This window comes from Lethenteron reissneri, chromosome 24, assembly GCF_015708825.2.
Source record: "Lethenteron reissneri isolate LAM-NWPU_2019-01 chromosome 24, ASM1570882v1, whole genome shotgun sequence".
NCBI lineage: Eukaryota > Metazoa > Chordata > Hyperoartia > Petromyzontiformes > Petromyzontidae > Lethenteron > Lethenteron reissneri.
The window spans coordinates 13,128,077-13,145,236 of record NC_083802.1 but is presented as its reverse complement, the minus strand read 5'-3'; the positions used below and the strand labels follow the sequence as shown (position 1 = coordinate 13,145,236).

The following is a 17,160-nucleotide window of genomic DNA, read 5'->3' as shown; positions in this document are numbered from 1 at the left end:
TTTCAAATTTAGAAAAATTCTGGGGGGGGGGGGGGGGGGGAGGGGAAAGACCCCCTGGAAGATTTGGTCCCCCCAAATGTTGACTCCATGGCTATGGCCTTGATTTGAGTTATACAGTTATTGGCAGAGTACCGTACGTGTTTTTTGAGTCTAACAAACAAGCATATATGGGTTACGCATGGTTTAGGGACATTCAGCCTATCTAGTAGCATATTGAATCTAGAATCTCGAGGCGTTCCTGAAGAGTCAGCCCTTGTGAGAACATCATTAGGTGCGCCCAACATCTACGAATTATGTTGCCATTAACACAACTTTACTTGCTCCCTGCTGAAGAGGAAATGGGTTTCTCAATCATTTGGGCAGCAAATTTGGCTATCCCTACCCAAGATGGTGGCGGTGGCATCACCCCCCATCGTTGTTCCTCCCCGACTCTGCCCGGCTCGTCACAGCTAACACCGCCTCCTCCTTCTCGACAAACACCGCGGCGGACTCGTGGCTTTTAAACATCATCATCACCACCACCACTAAACCACAACCACCATCACCAACATTCATTAAATCGAGACGGCCACACGAGCATGTTGGCGGAGGAGGCGCGTGGTTGGGAGCCGGCAAATCAAGCCGCAGCAGAAGAAGAAGAAGGTGGAGGAGGAGGAGGTGGTGGGCGAGGTGGAGGAGGAGGAGGTGGTGGGCGAGGAGGAGGAGGTGGTGGGGATGATCACGAAGACGTGGATCGAGTGGGACCTAGAGGCCCTGGGGATGCCGTGCGGGAGGCTTTGCGCGGGGACCCGGCAGCCGCCGACCTCCGCCTGAGCCTCGTGGCGGCCGCGCTTCTCGGCTACAGACGCCACTCGCTCCTGCGGCCATTCCCGTCGGGCTACGGCGACGGTGGCGAGGATGGCAAAGACTTCACAGCCCTGGTAGGCACGGGGTTTACCCTTCGCCGAACCGACGGTGTTCACTTTGACGAGGCTCCCTGCTGCTCCCTGTGTGTGGTAGCGAGTTGAGTTGACGTCCGGGAGCGTCTAAAACGTCTGGCGCGCCTGGGCGAGAGAGGGCTTCTAGGGGTTCGTGCGAGTTTTGGGTTTTTTCTCATTCTTCTCCGTTGACGGAGGCCAAGATTGCAGAGTTGTTTACGGTCTGTAGTTTGTGTTTCTTTGGCCACGGTCGCGTACTCTAGTTTGTCTTGCATTGTCAATTTCGCAAGGAGATGTGCGCGGTTTAACTACCACTTTTGCACGTTTTGTTTTTCCCAAGGCCAAAGGAATGTGTGAATATTATTGGCTTGAGAATGTTCGCCGGTGCGGGTTAAAACGTTGCCACGACGTGGTTGGTGACAGCAGAGGGCAGTGCAGCAGCAGCAGAAGCAGCAACATTGCACGACTGTGCACCCACTCCTTCAAATTCCTCACGTGGGACTGAACAGTTGCTTGCAAACATTCATTCGACGACTCGGTCGTCTTCCAATGTCAGATGGGCAAACATCGCCTTGCCACCTCAGAACCCTCAACCACCGCAATAGGAAAGACAACAGCCCTTCTTGCTCCAGTGTTGCTGTAGAATAAGGAATTGCAATGAATTCTTCAATTTGACTTGACTTAAAGTGCACGAGGTTTGCCATTCAGTCTAGATTTTAAGAGTGCATAGCTCCAGTGGGTTTATAATATTAGAAGAAAGAGCCATCCAAGCACAAAGCAGGACATGTGGCATTGATCGGATAATTTAAAAAGATTGCACTCAAGCCCACTTAGAGCAGCGGGTCCTTAAATGCCGGGCACATTCGGTGACCCCGGTATTTCAGTCTCCTTAACAAAACCCGTGTTTTTGTCCGCGAAGGTCAAAGGTAATGTTTGAGGTGGCAGGAGTTAATTTGTACCAAGGTCTGGTGGATTTGTGTTGACCTTTGTGACGACATATCTCACAATTTTTGGTCTCCAGTGAATATTAAAAAGGTGGCCACCATAAGTTGCACCGACGACGGCTGTTATATACAACCACCTGTGGGGTTTTTCTGAACTATTTCACAAATGTGTTCACGATCCACGTTCCTTCCCGATGGGTGGGTGCAGCTGGCGGACATGAGCACCGTGCCGAGTGTTCAGCAGCTTCTCCGCGAGGATGTGGACGTTGATCCCCGCATCCTGGAACTCCTGCACTGGACACTCACGTCCAAGAACTTCACCATCTCCAGCCAGAGGAAGGACGAGGTGAGGTGGTGTGGTGTGGGGTCGCCATGCCAGGCTTCATCGTTATAGCCAGTGTGGTGAATGTGGTGGTGGGGGGAGGGTGTATGTTTATGGTAAAGCACATGATTTGAACGCAACAGAGGTCTCCCCCCACCACTTCTCTGACATAGACTTTGGCCTCAAAAACAGTAGCTTTCACCTGGGTGAAATTTAGATTGTCGATTTTGTACTGTACAACTTGATAGTTGTTGAGATATAGCCTTGTCTGTTAACATACTTGTGCAATTATAATCCAAATTCCACTTGAATGTTTATTTCTTTCACCTTTTCTCCACACGTCCGATTAGCACGGTTGGTTACCTATGGTGCGCACGAAGTTCAACATACGTAACTCAATTGTACAGTGAACAATTATTAAAAGTAATTTGTCTGAACCAATTTAAAATGGATGTTTGCGTGGTATTTTTTATTCTGTAATGCGGTTATTACATTTTCTTGATTGTATTTTCTATGATTTTTCTTTGATTGTTTTTTATTTATATTTGCTTTGCACACTTTGGTGGCCCAGGTGACTCTTGCAAAATGGACAATTCTGGTCCTTTGACTTATTACTTAGTTAATGTAATCTAATACAAAATAATAAACCTACCTCTGTTCAGGTCCTGTCTAAACTCTTCCTATATGTCTATGTCTGTATAAAGTGTCTTAATTGTCAACCTTACCATCCATTCCTGTCTCTTCCCTTTAGCATTTAATTAATTTGCTCCCTTTCACAACATATCAGAGGAAAACCCCCTCTTCAGTTTGTCTCAATGTTCACCTTTGAATTTACCAAAAGAGAATGCGGGAGAGTGTTGAACTTAAGATTCGTATATCCTGGCAAATATGTGTCTGGGACAATGATGGAAAATTATACAAGCTATTTAAGTACCGGTAGTAGAAATAGAGCTGCGGGGACTAATATTCAATATGTGCTGTGGATATGATGCATGTGTGGCAATCCTTACGTGTGTCTCCCCAGTTTTTAAAGCGTATTTATAGTGTGGTTACATTCACACACTCTAAATCCAGATTGCATTTTTACGAGTCACTGTTTTGATCAACACTTTTTTTCTGATCTCTGCTCATGTTGTAATACATCACAAGCCAAGCTGAACTTACATCATCTCCATCTTAAAACCCAGTTCATCACTCAAGCTTTTAATTGCCAAGGGTTGCCATTGATTAGTGGGATTGCTTTTTAGGAATGCATATGGTCACTGTATAAGCTTCCCTCATGCTTGCTTCACCTGCTCGAACATGCAATTGATTGTCTTGATAACAGTATGTTCTTTAGATCATCACCAATGTCACCTGCTTTGCCTTTCGTGATGTTTGTGTAATAGCTGTTTAAGGCAAGCAAACTGAATTCTCCACAAGTCAGTCTTACGTGAATGCAATGCTAGTTTTACAGTGGAGCGATTTAATTGACAATCCGTGCAAATTTTGTAACGTCGCCTTAGTACTATAACAGTTTATGCTATTTCGATTTAAAGCTTTCGTGACTGCAGGGATTCATCTTCTTGTTTCTTTCGGTAAAGTCACGTAGAAGGGAAGTAATAAAATAATAAAAATAAAACATAATAAAACAATTCTCACGACGTTTCGGCTACAACGCTGCTTGCGTTGTAGCCGAAACGTCGTGAGAATTGTTTTATTATGTTTTATTTTTATTATTTTATTACTTCCCTTCTACGTGACTTTACCGAAAGAAACAAGAAGAAGTTTATGCTATGTTATGACTGATGATGATAAAATTTAATGTCAGATGGTCATTCCAACGGTTACTGGTCATTGCAGAATGTTTGTTTTGGAATAATTGTTTTCAACTAATAAATAAAATCCCTTCAGAAATTCAAGGTCTCCCCATGTCTTTCGGTCATGGGGATTGTTTTACCTTGTTGAAGGTGCCCAGTTCAGATATCACACTACTGACGTTAGCTGTGGCCAGGAACTTGCCATTGCTGCGTTCATGGCACCACGTGCTTACTAAAGCACGCCTGCTTCATTTTATTTATTTTAATTACTGTACTGTAAAACGTTGCTGCCTATGACCAAATTGTCTGCAATGTGCCCAATCTCATTACATCTCAAAAGCTAAGCAGGTTGAGGTTGAACGCTCGGATGAGTGACCACCTTGCATAAAACAGGTTATATCGGTTGCTGCATCGGGCAGTGTAGCAAAAGCCATCGATCCACTGTACTATGCTGCCATATCTATGTTCCCCACCTTCACCAACTCATGCTGACCAGGGTGGTGAAGTATGATTAAAAAAAAAAAACTCCCACAACCACATGGTGAGGGGAACCCCTCAGCCAGCAGTGGATTGACAAGAGAGTGTACATGTAATAGTTTAACCATTTAATTGTTCTGGACTCTTGTTAACCAATAAGACCTAAATGCTTTAATTGATTAAATTCATTTCATATAAATAAGTAGTTGGTGTACTCCATGCAAATTAACCCTTGTGTGTTCTCTGATCCTAGTTTTCCAAGATTGAGGCACTGACGGGTTCCCCAGGCGTGCCGGTCCCCGCGCCAGACTTCGTTTTCTCGGTGACGTACAGCGACACGGCCGAGCGCCGCTTTCGGGAAATGCGTGGGGAGCTGGACATACTGTACGCCTACCACGGCAGTCGGTTTGAGAACTTCCATTCGATCCTCCACAACGGCCTGCATTGCCACCTCAACAAGGTGCGTGCCCTCTTCTCACCCCATGGCCCCTCCAATGTTTCAAATAGCACGATGACAGTGGGCCGAGCTGAAGAATGTTTAGGTTGCAACGCATTATGGGGAAAATTAATTACTTCATGCCATTTTTCCCATTCATGTGGGGGTCTGCCTTTTTGATCCTCTTTCTCCAATCATTCCTATCCTGGGTCAACTTAACAGTCCATCATATCCACTTCGAAATGGCTGGGAAAAAATACTTCTCTTTTAGTAACTCAGCTCATTACAGGGTTCTATGTCATAATTGTAAAGTGCTTTGAAATAGTTATCCTCAAAAGGCAGTATACTACATCTCACGTAGAAAGGAGATAATAAATTTAAAAAAATTAAACATAATAAAATAATACAATTCTCACGACGTTTCGGCCACAACGCAAGCAGCCGTCAGGTGAAGAACAGGTCTGTCGGAAAGACAGCGTCTGAAATGTTATTATTTTATTATCTCCCTTCTACGTGACTTTACCGAAAGAACCAAGAAGATGAATCCCTGCAGTCACGAAAGCTTTAAATCAGTATACTACAGTTTAAATGTTATGCCATTGTAATCCTTACCTGCATGTGACCGGAGACGATTGACCACTTTACGGAACTGTTTGTCGCACGTGCTGGCAGACGGCGCTGTTTGGCGAGGGCACTTACCTAACAAGCGACTTGAGCCTGGCGCTGCTCTACAGTCCGCACTCGCAGGCGTGGAGGCTGAGCACTCTCGGTGCCGCACTCAGCTGCGTCGCAGTGTGCGAGGTCATCGACCACCCCGACGTCAAGTGCCAGGTCAAGCGGAAAGGTCCGACAATGCCCGGCTTCATTTGCACGCTTACGTATTTGGGGCTCAATTTCATCTCAATTAGGAGCACACAGTCAGCCAGAATACTGATAAATTCACCAATCCCATGGTTATTTTTAATATTTATTATTATATTTTTTTTAACACAAGCATTTGTTTGAACATGGCTTTATGAATGGTTGTGATGTTCATGACACCAGAAAGCAGATGCTATGGTTTATATGCTGAAATGAAACATGCTTACATAGTCTAAAGCTACAAACTACAAATACATATCTGCTCAGATGCCGACGGCTTGGACCGGAGGAGGGCACGTGCACGGCACAGCGAGGGTGGAGACGTCCCACAGAAATACTACGTCGTCACCAACAATCAGCTCCTGCGGGTGCGCTACCTTCTGCTCTACGCTCGGAAGTCTCAGCATCACAGGTCAGACTATATGTACAGCCCGTTTGTTAAACCACTGCTGGATGAGGCACTCCCATCTGATACAGGTTGCGGGGTTTATTGGACCATACATCAGCATGTTGGCCAGTGCGGGTTGGCAAATGTGGGGAATATAGATGTGGGAACATTACAGTATAACAATGTATATCTTTTGTACTTCCTGCAAAGGTTTTTATTCCCCAATGAAATGTACTTTTAAACACACAACACGCAGTGCAGTGCATTGATACAATGGGTGCTGATTTTTATCTTGAATCTAATTCCAGCATTCCGTGGCAGCGATCATGGCTGGGACGGCACCGGTTTGCGGTGGGGATGGCGATCTACGGCCTCATTCTCCTTCTCCTAGGAGCACTCAACTCCCCAACGGTGCTGCACTACTGGAGACGCTACCTCTCGGGCGACTGATGGCAGTGGTGATTGTCCCCCTCCTGCCTGCCTGCATCCTAAAGCAAGAATCTTTCGCTGTTTGACAGCCTGAGCACGATGTGCTTCTTTTGAACTCTTGGGACATCTGGCGCATCTTTGTTAATTGAACCTTATGGCGGTACCCCGGGGTATCATCGTACCCCGGCTCTCGTATAATGTCTGTGATGAAGTCATTTTTAGTCTGTTGATGGTCGGCGATGCGGCAATCGACTCGTCTCGACGAGCTGTACACGATGCACCACTACGGTGCGTACGAGCGTTCGGGGTTTCAGCGCAATCGTCCTCGCTGCGTTTCGACCTCGCGGAGCGGCACTGATTTCGGATTGATTGGTACCCCAGATGCGGAGTTAAGTACACCCCTGGAAAAAATAGTGTCCCAGAAATCAAATATTGGATTGCCTCGGCCATTTTGTATTATTTGGTATCCCGGGGTACCGCCACAAGGATCAATTGTTAATGTAGTGAATTCGTTTACAACTATTGTCCTGGTGCGCTTTTGTTTACGTCACTGGTGAATGTCATGGTGCGTTTCTTTGGTGTAATTTTCTCAAAAATTTACATTGTGTTTCGTGAAAGAATAATATAGGAATGCACTTATCTCAATCTAAAAAAACTATTAACTTGACAATTGGTAACCAAAGTACCTTAAATACCTTTGCTGCAAGTTGTATGTGTCTGTACTTTTAAAATTCACACTATAAACAGCCTGAGCTGCTTTTTAGTTTTGCTTTAAATCATGCATTGAATTGTCAAGAATTATTCACAACTTAATTGTACATTTCACCATGCTAGTTAATGCACTTAACTCGTGCTAGATTGTTTGTTCAATTCGCAAAACTTGTGGTTAAACTTTGTAAGTCCTATGCTTTCAGCAAATATTTTCTTTTATCTTGAGGTGAAAATTCAGACTCGTGCCTCAGCATCATCTTACGTGGGATTGCCTAAGTTGAAACATTCATAAAATGCAGCATGATCGTGTTTTATAATTGATGTGTGAAACTTATTCCAGCCGCTGGCTATTCAAGTCAACATATGTATATTGGCCGTTTTCACTTGTTTCAGAACAAATGAGTGCGTTTGCATGTGAACTTAATTTATTCTGTAAGGAATTGCAGATTCATGTGCTAAGTGCCTTTTTTGAAAAATATTGGTCTTTATATGCATGCTCCACCCTCTTAATTTACGTTATTTAAAAACGGCTGGTTATTAAAATATGTTTGGAGGTGGAGTACTTGAGTAGAAGCCTTATTTTCCAGAGGGTGAATAATCCATGTGTAAATGATAAAAAACAATGTTCGATCACAACAATATCGCATATTCAATATTTAATTATATCGATATCATACATGTTCATTATACCATTTTGCACACAACCAGTGAAAAACACTGCCCAAACATTAATAGTAAAGTATATTAATGTCTTATAAAAAGGAACTGCTCATTATGTGTTGCCTTAAGTTAGACATACGATTACACAACACAGTTTGTGAAAGGCCAATCTTCTGTTTAAAGCAATTATATTGTAGGACGAATCAAATATGATTTATGATTGCCTTACGAATAACACTACAATGTCTGACCATATTAAGGGCACGGGCAATAAAACCACACAAATTTACAATAGGTCTTTGATAACATAAATATGAATGTGAGAACTGCCCAAATAAACTGGTAAATCCATCTCGTTTTATTATTTGTTTTATATTTGAAATGGATTGTAACTTTATTTGCTCAACAATACTGTTAAAACTATCCTTTTCCAACCAAACCAGGGTTCACCCGCTCTATTGGTCTGGCTAGCCGGGGTTTTACTGCAGAACTTTGAGCGTACACACACACACACTGTAAACATAACCACTTAATTTGGATAAATAATTTAATGAACATTCTCAAGAAACCGTGGACCTTCAGATAAATCATAACATTAATGATTTACACTCGACTGCCACAACAGTGTAAAGTAGTGCCATCACAAGCAAGCATTGCACGAGCTCAGGTGACAGAAGGCTTCTTATGATGAGTTGACTCATTGTTCCGCAACAGTTTGAGCAGCCCCTATGCTGCCACGGTGTGGAGCAAAGCTTGGCCACCCTAGATGTCCGTGGGTCCATGTCACTTGCCGATGCTGCCTTTCTCGCCCGTCCATAGCTCGGTAAGTTTGACGCTGCAGCCAAGGTCGCGCAGGGCGGCCTTGGCGGCGTCGTGGCAGCTGCTGTGGTTGGCGCGCGCCTGCAGGATGAGTGGCTCTGCCCCCAGTTCGAGCAGTGGCTTACACAGCTCCTGTGTGCGTGACACCAAGTTCCGCAGAACCATGCATGCCTGCCTCTGTGGGAATGACGTGTGAACACAATAGACATCAGTCACTTGTCACTGCAACAGGCCCTGGCAGAAGTGATTTGAGCATGCAAAAAATTATAAACAGCATTGCAAGGCCAAAAACATTCCCCTCTTCTACCCATTTTGTGTCGCAAAGATGTTTGCATTGCTGGATATTGTTTGCGGGCCGTTTAAAAGTGGTAGGCTACTAGCTTTGTATGAAATGAAGACTGGACTCTAGGTTCCCTTCCCCTGCACCAAAACTGTATTGTTTAATCACAGGACCATAGATAGTGATGACTAATGGGAGTTATTCATGTAACAGTTGACTATGGCTCGGAGGTCGCAATCGGGTACCCGATACCCGTACCCTACCCGATACCCGGCTACCCGTACCCGGCCATGGCTGATGATGAATAACCCTGGTGCGGCCGGGTACGGGTAGGCCGTAAGTCACTGGTGAGTAACCGTTCGTCACTCATTTCGGGTAGGGTACGGGTACCCATTTGTGACCCTGGTGCGGCCGGGTACGGGTAAGGAATCAAAACCCATTTGCGACCTCTGCTATGGCTGATGATGAATAACACAATCAGATTTTTTTTGTTAAGGCACAGCTGAACACACGATTTAAGTGTGGTCTCTTCCTTGCAGGATTGAGTCAAGAACCACAGATGGGTTGTACAGCGATGCGAGCAGGGCTTACCTGTACGTTTGCCTCCTTAGGGTGATTTTTCATTGCCTGCAGAATGGCCAATGCACCGCCACATTCTATGATGGCGCTGCAGTTCTGCGTATTTCGGAGCGCGAGCACGGAGAGGGCCGCGCATGCCTGCTCGCACAGCTGTTGGAAGACGAGCAGTGGCAATGTATATGTAACAATACAAAATACAAATATCCCTTTATAGACTATTAACAAGCACTTATTAAGGCCAGCATGGCACGTTGGAGGTGGATGGGGTGTGGCCAGTACCAGATTGCCCCCTGGTACTCATTTAAGACCGAGTTGGCCTAGAGGAGGACCAGGAAGGGTTCTGATGTCACTCTAATGTTGTTAGCCATGGCTGGGAATGGAAACCAGGTTGCCGGGTGCGTGGCGCAGTATGCCAACCACTATACCACTGTACAAACATGCGCACGTTAGTAAATTGGAAGATGAAGGACTCAGCCAGGCACCTGTGGGTTGCCGAGATGGTGGTTCATGGCCATAACGATGACGTTGGTTCCTCCCGCGGCCACAACGGCTTCCTTGACATCGTCGTTGGCCGCGATCGCACGCAGTGTGCTCAGGACGTTCTTCACCAGATCCTGGATAAAAAGTTGTGAGAACGAGCATAGACTTTAGAGAAGGGGAGGTTTTCTTTTTTTCCGGCAGGCATTGTGGTTGCACACACCTGCAATCCAGTACTTTAAAGATGGGTTCGGCAGACCATGCGGACATCATGCATTATACCCACCTCCAGGACGACAAAGAGGTCTGTATGATGCAGTATAGCAAGCAGTTGCTTGCTTCATTGTGATATTTCAATTACATTTTATCTTGTGTATATGACTGTGATGCACACCTCCGCACTTAAATAAATACACACCTGGTGGTCCAGATAATCCGCCAGCAGCGCCAGAGTAAAGTCGAGTCCTCCGAGCTCCACAATATCTTGACAGAACTCGTTACGGACGGCAAGCTTTGCGATGGTGGCACACAGCTCACTCAGAACAGGCAGACTATTTGGGTAAGCTGGGTGGGGAAAGGAAAATGTAAGACATCTCAATAAATAAAAAAAATCTGAAGTGTGTGTGCTACATCAAATAGTAGTGTTGAGTAGTGCTCGTTTTTAGTGGTGATTCTGGCCCAGTGGTAGCAATTACACAATTTTGTCACATAGGCCAGTTTCTCAATTGGGACAGCTTTTGTTTATTTACCACAGTGTCATTAATTTGATCAACTCTGGAGAAAAAAATGGGCTTCATTGATCCACTGAATTGCTTGGCATGAGATTACGGAAACAACCAGACCATCAACCAAATAGTGAGCCACTGAACTCATCTATTGCACATGAACCAAATCCTCACTACTCTGGGCACTATTTTATACTCATCCGATAATACACAAAAGAAACAATTACAGGTGTGTGTGTTTTCGCGAGTGGAATATGATAAAATGAAAATCAGATTTGGGGGTAGAACGTGTGAGGGCACCTTTTGACGCCTCCACCAGCACCTTCAGGCCACTGTTCTCCAGCACGATCATCTTGGCATGATCGTGGGCTTGCCCAAAGGGCACACGAATGTCGTCATCGAAAGTCATGACCCGCAGCGCGGCGCATGCCTCCCTGACGGTGTTGGGTGCACCCACCACCGCGACGGCGCCCGTAAGCAGGGGCAGCACACCGAGCTTCACCAGTGCCTGCCGGTTCGCCTCGTGTTTCACGCAGGAAGCCCGAACTGCCCGTGCCGCCGCCTCCATCGTGGACCTAACAAAAGAGAGCACACAGTGAAGCAACATGTATGCAGAAAGGTCACAATCCAACCGGCACACAATCACCCTGACCAATCAACCACCCAGTGTAACTGTTATTATACTCTTAGTTATTTCGGTAAAGTTACGTAGGTAAAAAATTAAAAAAATCACGTGATTTTATTGTTTTATTTTTATTAATTTTGATTTCATTTTTGACCTACGTGACTTTACCGAAAGAACTAAGAGTAGGAATCCTTGCAGTCACGAAAGTTTCAAATCTAGAAGTAACTGTTATTTTCTACAAATGCATATTATTTGCTCGGGTATGACTATGTTAGAATATTAATCAATGGTACAGAAACTTAAAATCTGACCTTTACATAAATGTAAAAAAAACTGGTGTACTTTCACTTGAAGAGTACGAAGGTGTCCGGTAAATTAACTGTGCATGCTGTAACTGTCATTGTCTATAGATGTTCACATTAGCTAGTTGGATATGAGACTACAGTGACGTTTTATTTATCACTAATGGAATTATATATTCTTCATAGTTCTGACATGGGCACGACTCTTTGCATGGGTTTGCATTTTTCATTTAGTCTGCTTGTGCTTGTATTTTCTGAAGTTTTCTCACGTCTTTCTTGAAATACCCATGTAGCTAAATGGGCTACTACATGATAATTAATACATCTCATCGAATACAACTTCAAAAGGCACAGAATACAAAGAAACCCCCCCACCCGCCCACCCAAATAAAATTAATTGCGTGATTTTTTACATTATATAAATCATTGGATTTACTTACACATTCGGGCCCAGTGAAAGGACCTTAATGAGCAGCTCCTGACCATCGGTGTCCAGTATGTCGGGCTGGCCATCTAAAAATGCAGCGAGTGCCAACACTGCTTTGGTCAGAATGTTAGTGTCTTCTTGGGCTAATGCCTCCTTGCAGATGGACACGAGCACTGCGTATGCTCCGTGCAGCGCAATCAAGTTCCGCTGGCTGAACTCCTTCCTGCAGTGGGCAGTGAGCAGTTCGAGTGGCGCGACCACCCCCGCAAGTGACGTGGTTCTTAGGGCCGCCTCCTCCACGCTTCGCAGCACCTACACACCGCACGAGACGAGTTACCGTTTTGGAGCGCTGCAACCTTAATGGACTCTGAAATCCCCATGCATTTCATTTGGATAAATTGTACTACCTTAAGGACCTCATGCTCTTCATCTCCAGACTCTTCCGAAGCCACTTTAGGTACTTCCTTCACTATGTTGGTTAAGTTAACGCCTGGAAAAACAAAACGGACCTTTAAATAATATCGCAGTCTGTTTGATTAATAACTGATTGGCTTGATTTATTAAAACTCGGGCTATGGAAACCAAAATTATCATATCAATGTGAAGCTCGTTTAATATTCAGATGACTACTAAAGCATTTTGAATAAATTGGAATTGAAGCAATCGTGGAATGAAGTTTGGAACAGATAAAAGCCTTTGAACTTAATCCAAAATTCAATGTAATATTCCCTCCAACGCACATTACTCTGGATACAATGAAAGGTCTTAATCTAAAATAGGGTCGTCAGTTATTTTTAGCCATGGGTCACTTCAGCCAATTATACAATGAGTGGGCTGCATTCTCAAAGTATTCAAAATAGTGTTGTTTGCAGCCTCACCAGAACTGGGGTCGAAAGGGGACTGGTGTGTGTGAAATCAGGGTCACGTTTGTACCACAACACATCCAACTACCGTAAGCCACACATCATTCAGTATGTCGTCTGCATGGGCCTCAGAACCGTACATGTTATATTCTGGATATAAGGCAATTAGGCATGTGCACGCATGATTAAATTCAACAATTGATGCTGAAGGTGGCTGGGGGACTCGGAAGTCATCGTGTTGATTTGGCACCACTGAGATCCTGAGATGAAATGTGTGTTTCAGCTGTCCTAGTTATGATGGGTTGTCCAAGTTTACCAAGATGACAGTCTCAGCCTGGTCAGCAATGACTGCACAAAACCAAATCTTAGTATATTCTGCACTTAACTTGGCCAAAATTAAAACTGTCAGTTGGACATAGCGCTCTGTAGCTGGGCAGGTGGTTAAAATGTATAGTTCATTATCATCAAGAAAAAAATGTATGATTGAAGGTATGTATAGCACAGGTACAAGCAGAAACTGTACATGGCTCCACTGCAGAGAGGCTCACCCTGTAACTCAAACTGCTCCACGGCCTCCTGCAACGCTTCCTCGGGCTCCATGCTAAACTCTGCGATGTTCTCCCTCACCACGCCGTCAAAGGTCTCCTGCGAGATGCGCTTGGAACCCATGTTTCCGCCCTTCAGAAGCATTCCGCAATGGACATCAGTCAAGTGTTTCTGCCGTTTTGCTGCTCTTGAACTTTGCCTATTCTTTATCAGCCATGATCAATCCACTGCTGTATGAAGGCCTCCCCAAGCCACCGATATCTCTCAAGGTCCCGCAGTGTAACAATCCACCTAGCACATGCATACGAGTTGATTTCATCGCTCCATCTTGGTTGCGCTCCCTCCCTCGGCTGCCACTCCGCAATTCGTCTCGAAATTTTAGTTAAGTGCAATTCAGTTTCTGAAGAATGTCTATTTCTTTGATTGGCATTGTTGGTGGATCGCAATGGTCAAACACCCCAAAGCAGAACCCTCTTGCACATGATTTCTAGGACTCAATGAGGCTTTTTTGGGAAAAAAAACAATACATGTACAATAATGACCCTGGTTTACTTTGTGGATGCGTTCCCATACCTGTAAACTCATACGGTTTACCAGTATTCTTGTCCAGGAAAATTTACTTTTCAGGTCCATACGGCGTTCAATACAGGAAAAGAAAACAAAATTGTTGTCTGTTTGTGTTTCTCCCTTGTGATGGGACTTTGTAGAATTAATGTTGAGATTTATAAGTTCACGGGGTGCCCAATAAGGTCTGAATTGGTCTGCAATAAGGTAGGCACTGATAAGGGGTTGACAGGTATGTATAGTGGTGAGTGTCGTGGTGGTGATTGTCTATTTGTTTGTGTTTCTCCCTTGCGATGGGACTTTGGAAGATGAACGTTGAGATTTATAAGGTCATGGGGTGACCAATAAGGTCTGAATTGGTCTGCAATAAGGTAGGCACCGATAAGGGTTTGACAACTATGTATTATTGACCTCAAACAAATAGACATCATGGGGCCTCCTTTGCCAGTACCAAAATATACTAATAGGGTTCTCCCCCTTTTTTTGCGCTTACCCCAGGCTCTTATTACTCTGATAGTGCGTTGTCTTTGAACTGTGTGCCTTTTGGCGTCCTCTGGTTGAGACTCGGCTCTAAGAAATAAAACATAATAAAATGTTTTATTTTTATTATTATAAAATGTTTTATTTTTATTATTGTATTACTTCCCTTCTACGTGACTTTACCGAAAGAACCAAGAAGATGAATCCCTGCAGTCACGAAAGCTTTAAATCGAAATTTATCAGAGTATGCTTTTTTGTTTGCATTTGACTGCAAATATTGTGGTTAATGTTAACATGATTGCTTGCAAAAGGTGTCAGTTTTGTTGCCAGAAAAAAGGGGAAAACCCCTATTAGTAAACAAATAGACAATCACCACTATACATACCTGTCAACCCCTTATCAGTGCCTACCTTATTACAGACCAATTCAGACCTTATTGGTCACTCTGTGACCTTATACATTTCAACGTTCATCCTATAAAGCCCCATCACAAGGGAGAAACACAAAGACAACAAAATGTGCCCGTATTGAGACGGCTGTACGTCATGTGGATATGACAACTCAATTCGGTTACTTAGTTTATTCCTGTACAGTATTTATATCCTCCAATGACGCCGATTGTAACACGGTGTAACACGATTTTTGTTCCTGGCTAGTGTTATTTTCTAATAATAAAAATTTATATTATTCCCCACAAACTTTGCTTTTGTGACCAGGCCAGTGATATGTAGAAATGTACCTATTTTCAATGAGAAAACGGGCGAATTTGTGTCTTTTCGTTCACGTCAATTGAGAAAAAATACAACATATGAATCAAAATTAACATGTATTTATATTGACGTAATACAAAAATGACTACTAGCCATGTTCTGTACTTTTGAGGCATACGCAATTAGGGAATAACACTTACTACCCAGACAACAAAAGATTAACAAATGTGAAATAATAAAAATAAAATAGAAATGTTGTATAAATTTTTTTATTATTTTATTATTTCCTTTCTACGTGACTTTACCGAAAGAACCAAGAAGATGAATTCCCTGCAGTCACGAAAGCTTTACAGTGTAAATATTTTTTTTTTATAAATGTGGTTACACAGCGTTATTATTGAGGCCTCGCAAGTTGATGGCCCATCCCAAGCAGCACCAAGGCCGCGATATTTCGTCGGGAGGCGTTGTACAAACACCTTCTTGTGTAACAGCTCAGACGCGTGTCGTGTTTATCGCGTACAGAGAGAAACACTGCGTGTGTGTGTGTGTGCATATAAATAAGATGCAGTGTTTTAAAAACGCAGCGTTGTTTCTATTACCCGACCACAACGAGCCCTGCGCGGGAAGGCCGCGCTGAACACAACGGCCGCCAACCAAAGCTGTTACGTGCAAATCGACAAAGCCTTACCTCCTCGACCTTAGAATAACAAAAGGTAGTTTAGTGTTGTTGTTAGTTTTCAAATATTACTCGGTCAAATCAATCGGAAGCCCCCGTCCCGTTGGGGCAGGAACAGCTCCGCGTGGGACTCGCCGACTTGTCTGCGGCACCTCGACGGTTACCGGAAGTCGCGTGACCCCAGCCAGAGGCGGGTTCCCATTGGTGCGTGCACACGCACGGTGCTAGTGGCAGCTACCTCCTCGTTGCACCAGCCCACACGGGATTGTTGTGTCCGTCCGTCCGTCCGTCGTGCAGGGAGGGGCTGGGTGGGGAAGGAGCTGGGTGGGGAGGGTGGGCTGGGAGGGGCTGGGTGGGGAGGGGAGGGTGGGGAGGGGGGGGGCTGGGTGAGGAGGGGAGGGTGGGGAGGGGCTGGGTGGGGAGGGGAGGGTGGGGCTGGGTGGGGAGGGGCTGGGTGGGGAGGGGAGGGTGGGGAGGGACTGGGTGAGGAGGGGAGGGTGGGGAGGGGCTGGGTGGGGAGGGGGTGGGGGTGGGGGAGGGGCTGGGTGGGGAGGGTGGGGCTGGGTGGGGGGTGAGAGGGGTGGGGCTGAGTGGGGAGGGGCTGAGTGGGGAGGGGCTGGGTGGGGAGGGTGGGGAGGGGCTGGGTGGGGAGGGTGGGGGTGGGAGGGGTGGGGCTGAGTGGGGAGGGGCTGGTCACCCCGTGGTGCCCTTATAAAACTCAACGTTTAACCTACTCACGCCGGCTTGTGCTCGCCCTCACAGTCGGGCAGATTTGCGGAATACACCACGCCGCCGTTGACCCTGGCCATTGACCGAGCAACCCAACGTTCCTACCAGCTCCCTCCGCAGGAATGTGTTCTTTAACATTCAGACAACGAAGAGTGATTTAATCCTCGATTGCAGACTATCCAACGACATACAGGGCGCTTCGGACAAAATAAAAAATAATTGGTAACACTTAAACGGGACTATCTTTTTTTTGTGGAAAAAAATAAACAGAGAATACACCGTGACATGATAACAAATCTAGATTTGAAGCTTTCGTGACTGCAGGAAAGTCACGTAGAAGGGAAATCATTAAATAAAAATAAAACAATAAAATTCTCATGACGTTTCGATTGCAACACAAGCAATCATCATCAG

General features: G+C 45.0%; 2 protein-coding genes across 2 annotated transcripts; one reads left to right on the top strand and one right to left on the bottom strand.

Moving 5' to 3' along the window:
- Positions 1-459: 459 nt before the first annotated feature.
- Positions 460-7,933, top strand: PARP16 (poly(ADP-ribose) polymerase family member 16). Its single transcript, XM_061558332.1, has 7 exons — positions 460-657; positions 706-920; positions 2,070-2,207; positions 4,713-4,919; positions 5,568-5,739; positions 6,024-6,168; positions 6,453-7,933. Exons 1-7 carry the CDS (start codon positions 579-581, stop codon positions 6,592-6,594), a joined length of 1,098 nt encoding a protein of 365 aa, XP_061414316.1. The 5' UTR covers positions 460-578; the 3' UTR covers positions 6,595-7,933.
- ARMC6 (armadillo repeat containing 6) lies at positions 7,926-16,174 on the bottom strand. The gene is made up of 9 exons (XM_061558331.1): positions 16,030-16,174; positions 13,590-13,719; positions 12,586-12,668; positions 12,192-12,490; positions 11,125-11,399; positions 10,518-10,663; positions 10,105-10,236; positions 9,635-9,772; positions 7,926-8,940 (listed from the first exon to the last, which is right to left on the bottom strand). The coding sequence occupies exons 2-9, from the start codon at positions 13,708-13,710 to the stop codon at positions 8,728-8,730; spliced, it is 1,407 nt and encodes a 468-aa protein (XP_061414315.1). The 5' UTR covers positions 13,711-13,719; positions 16,030-16,174; the 3' UTR covers positions 7,926-8,727.
- Between the last annotated feature and the right edge of the window lie 986 nt (positions 16,175-17,160).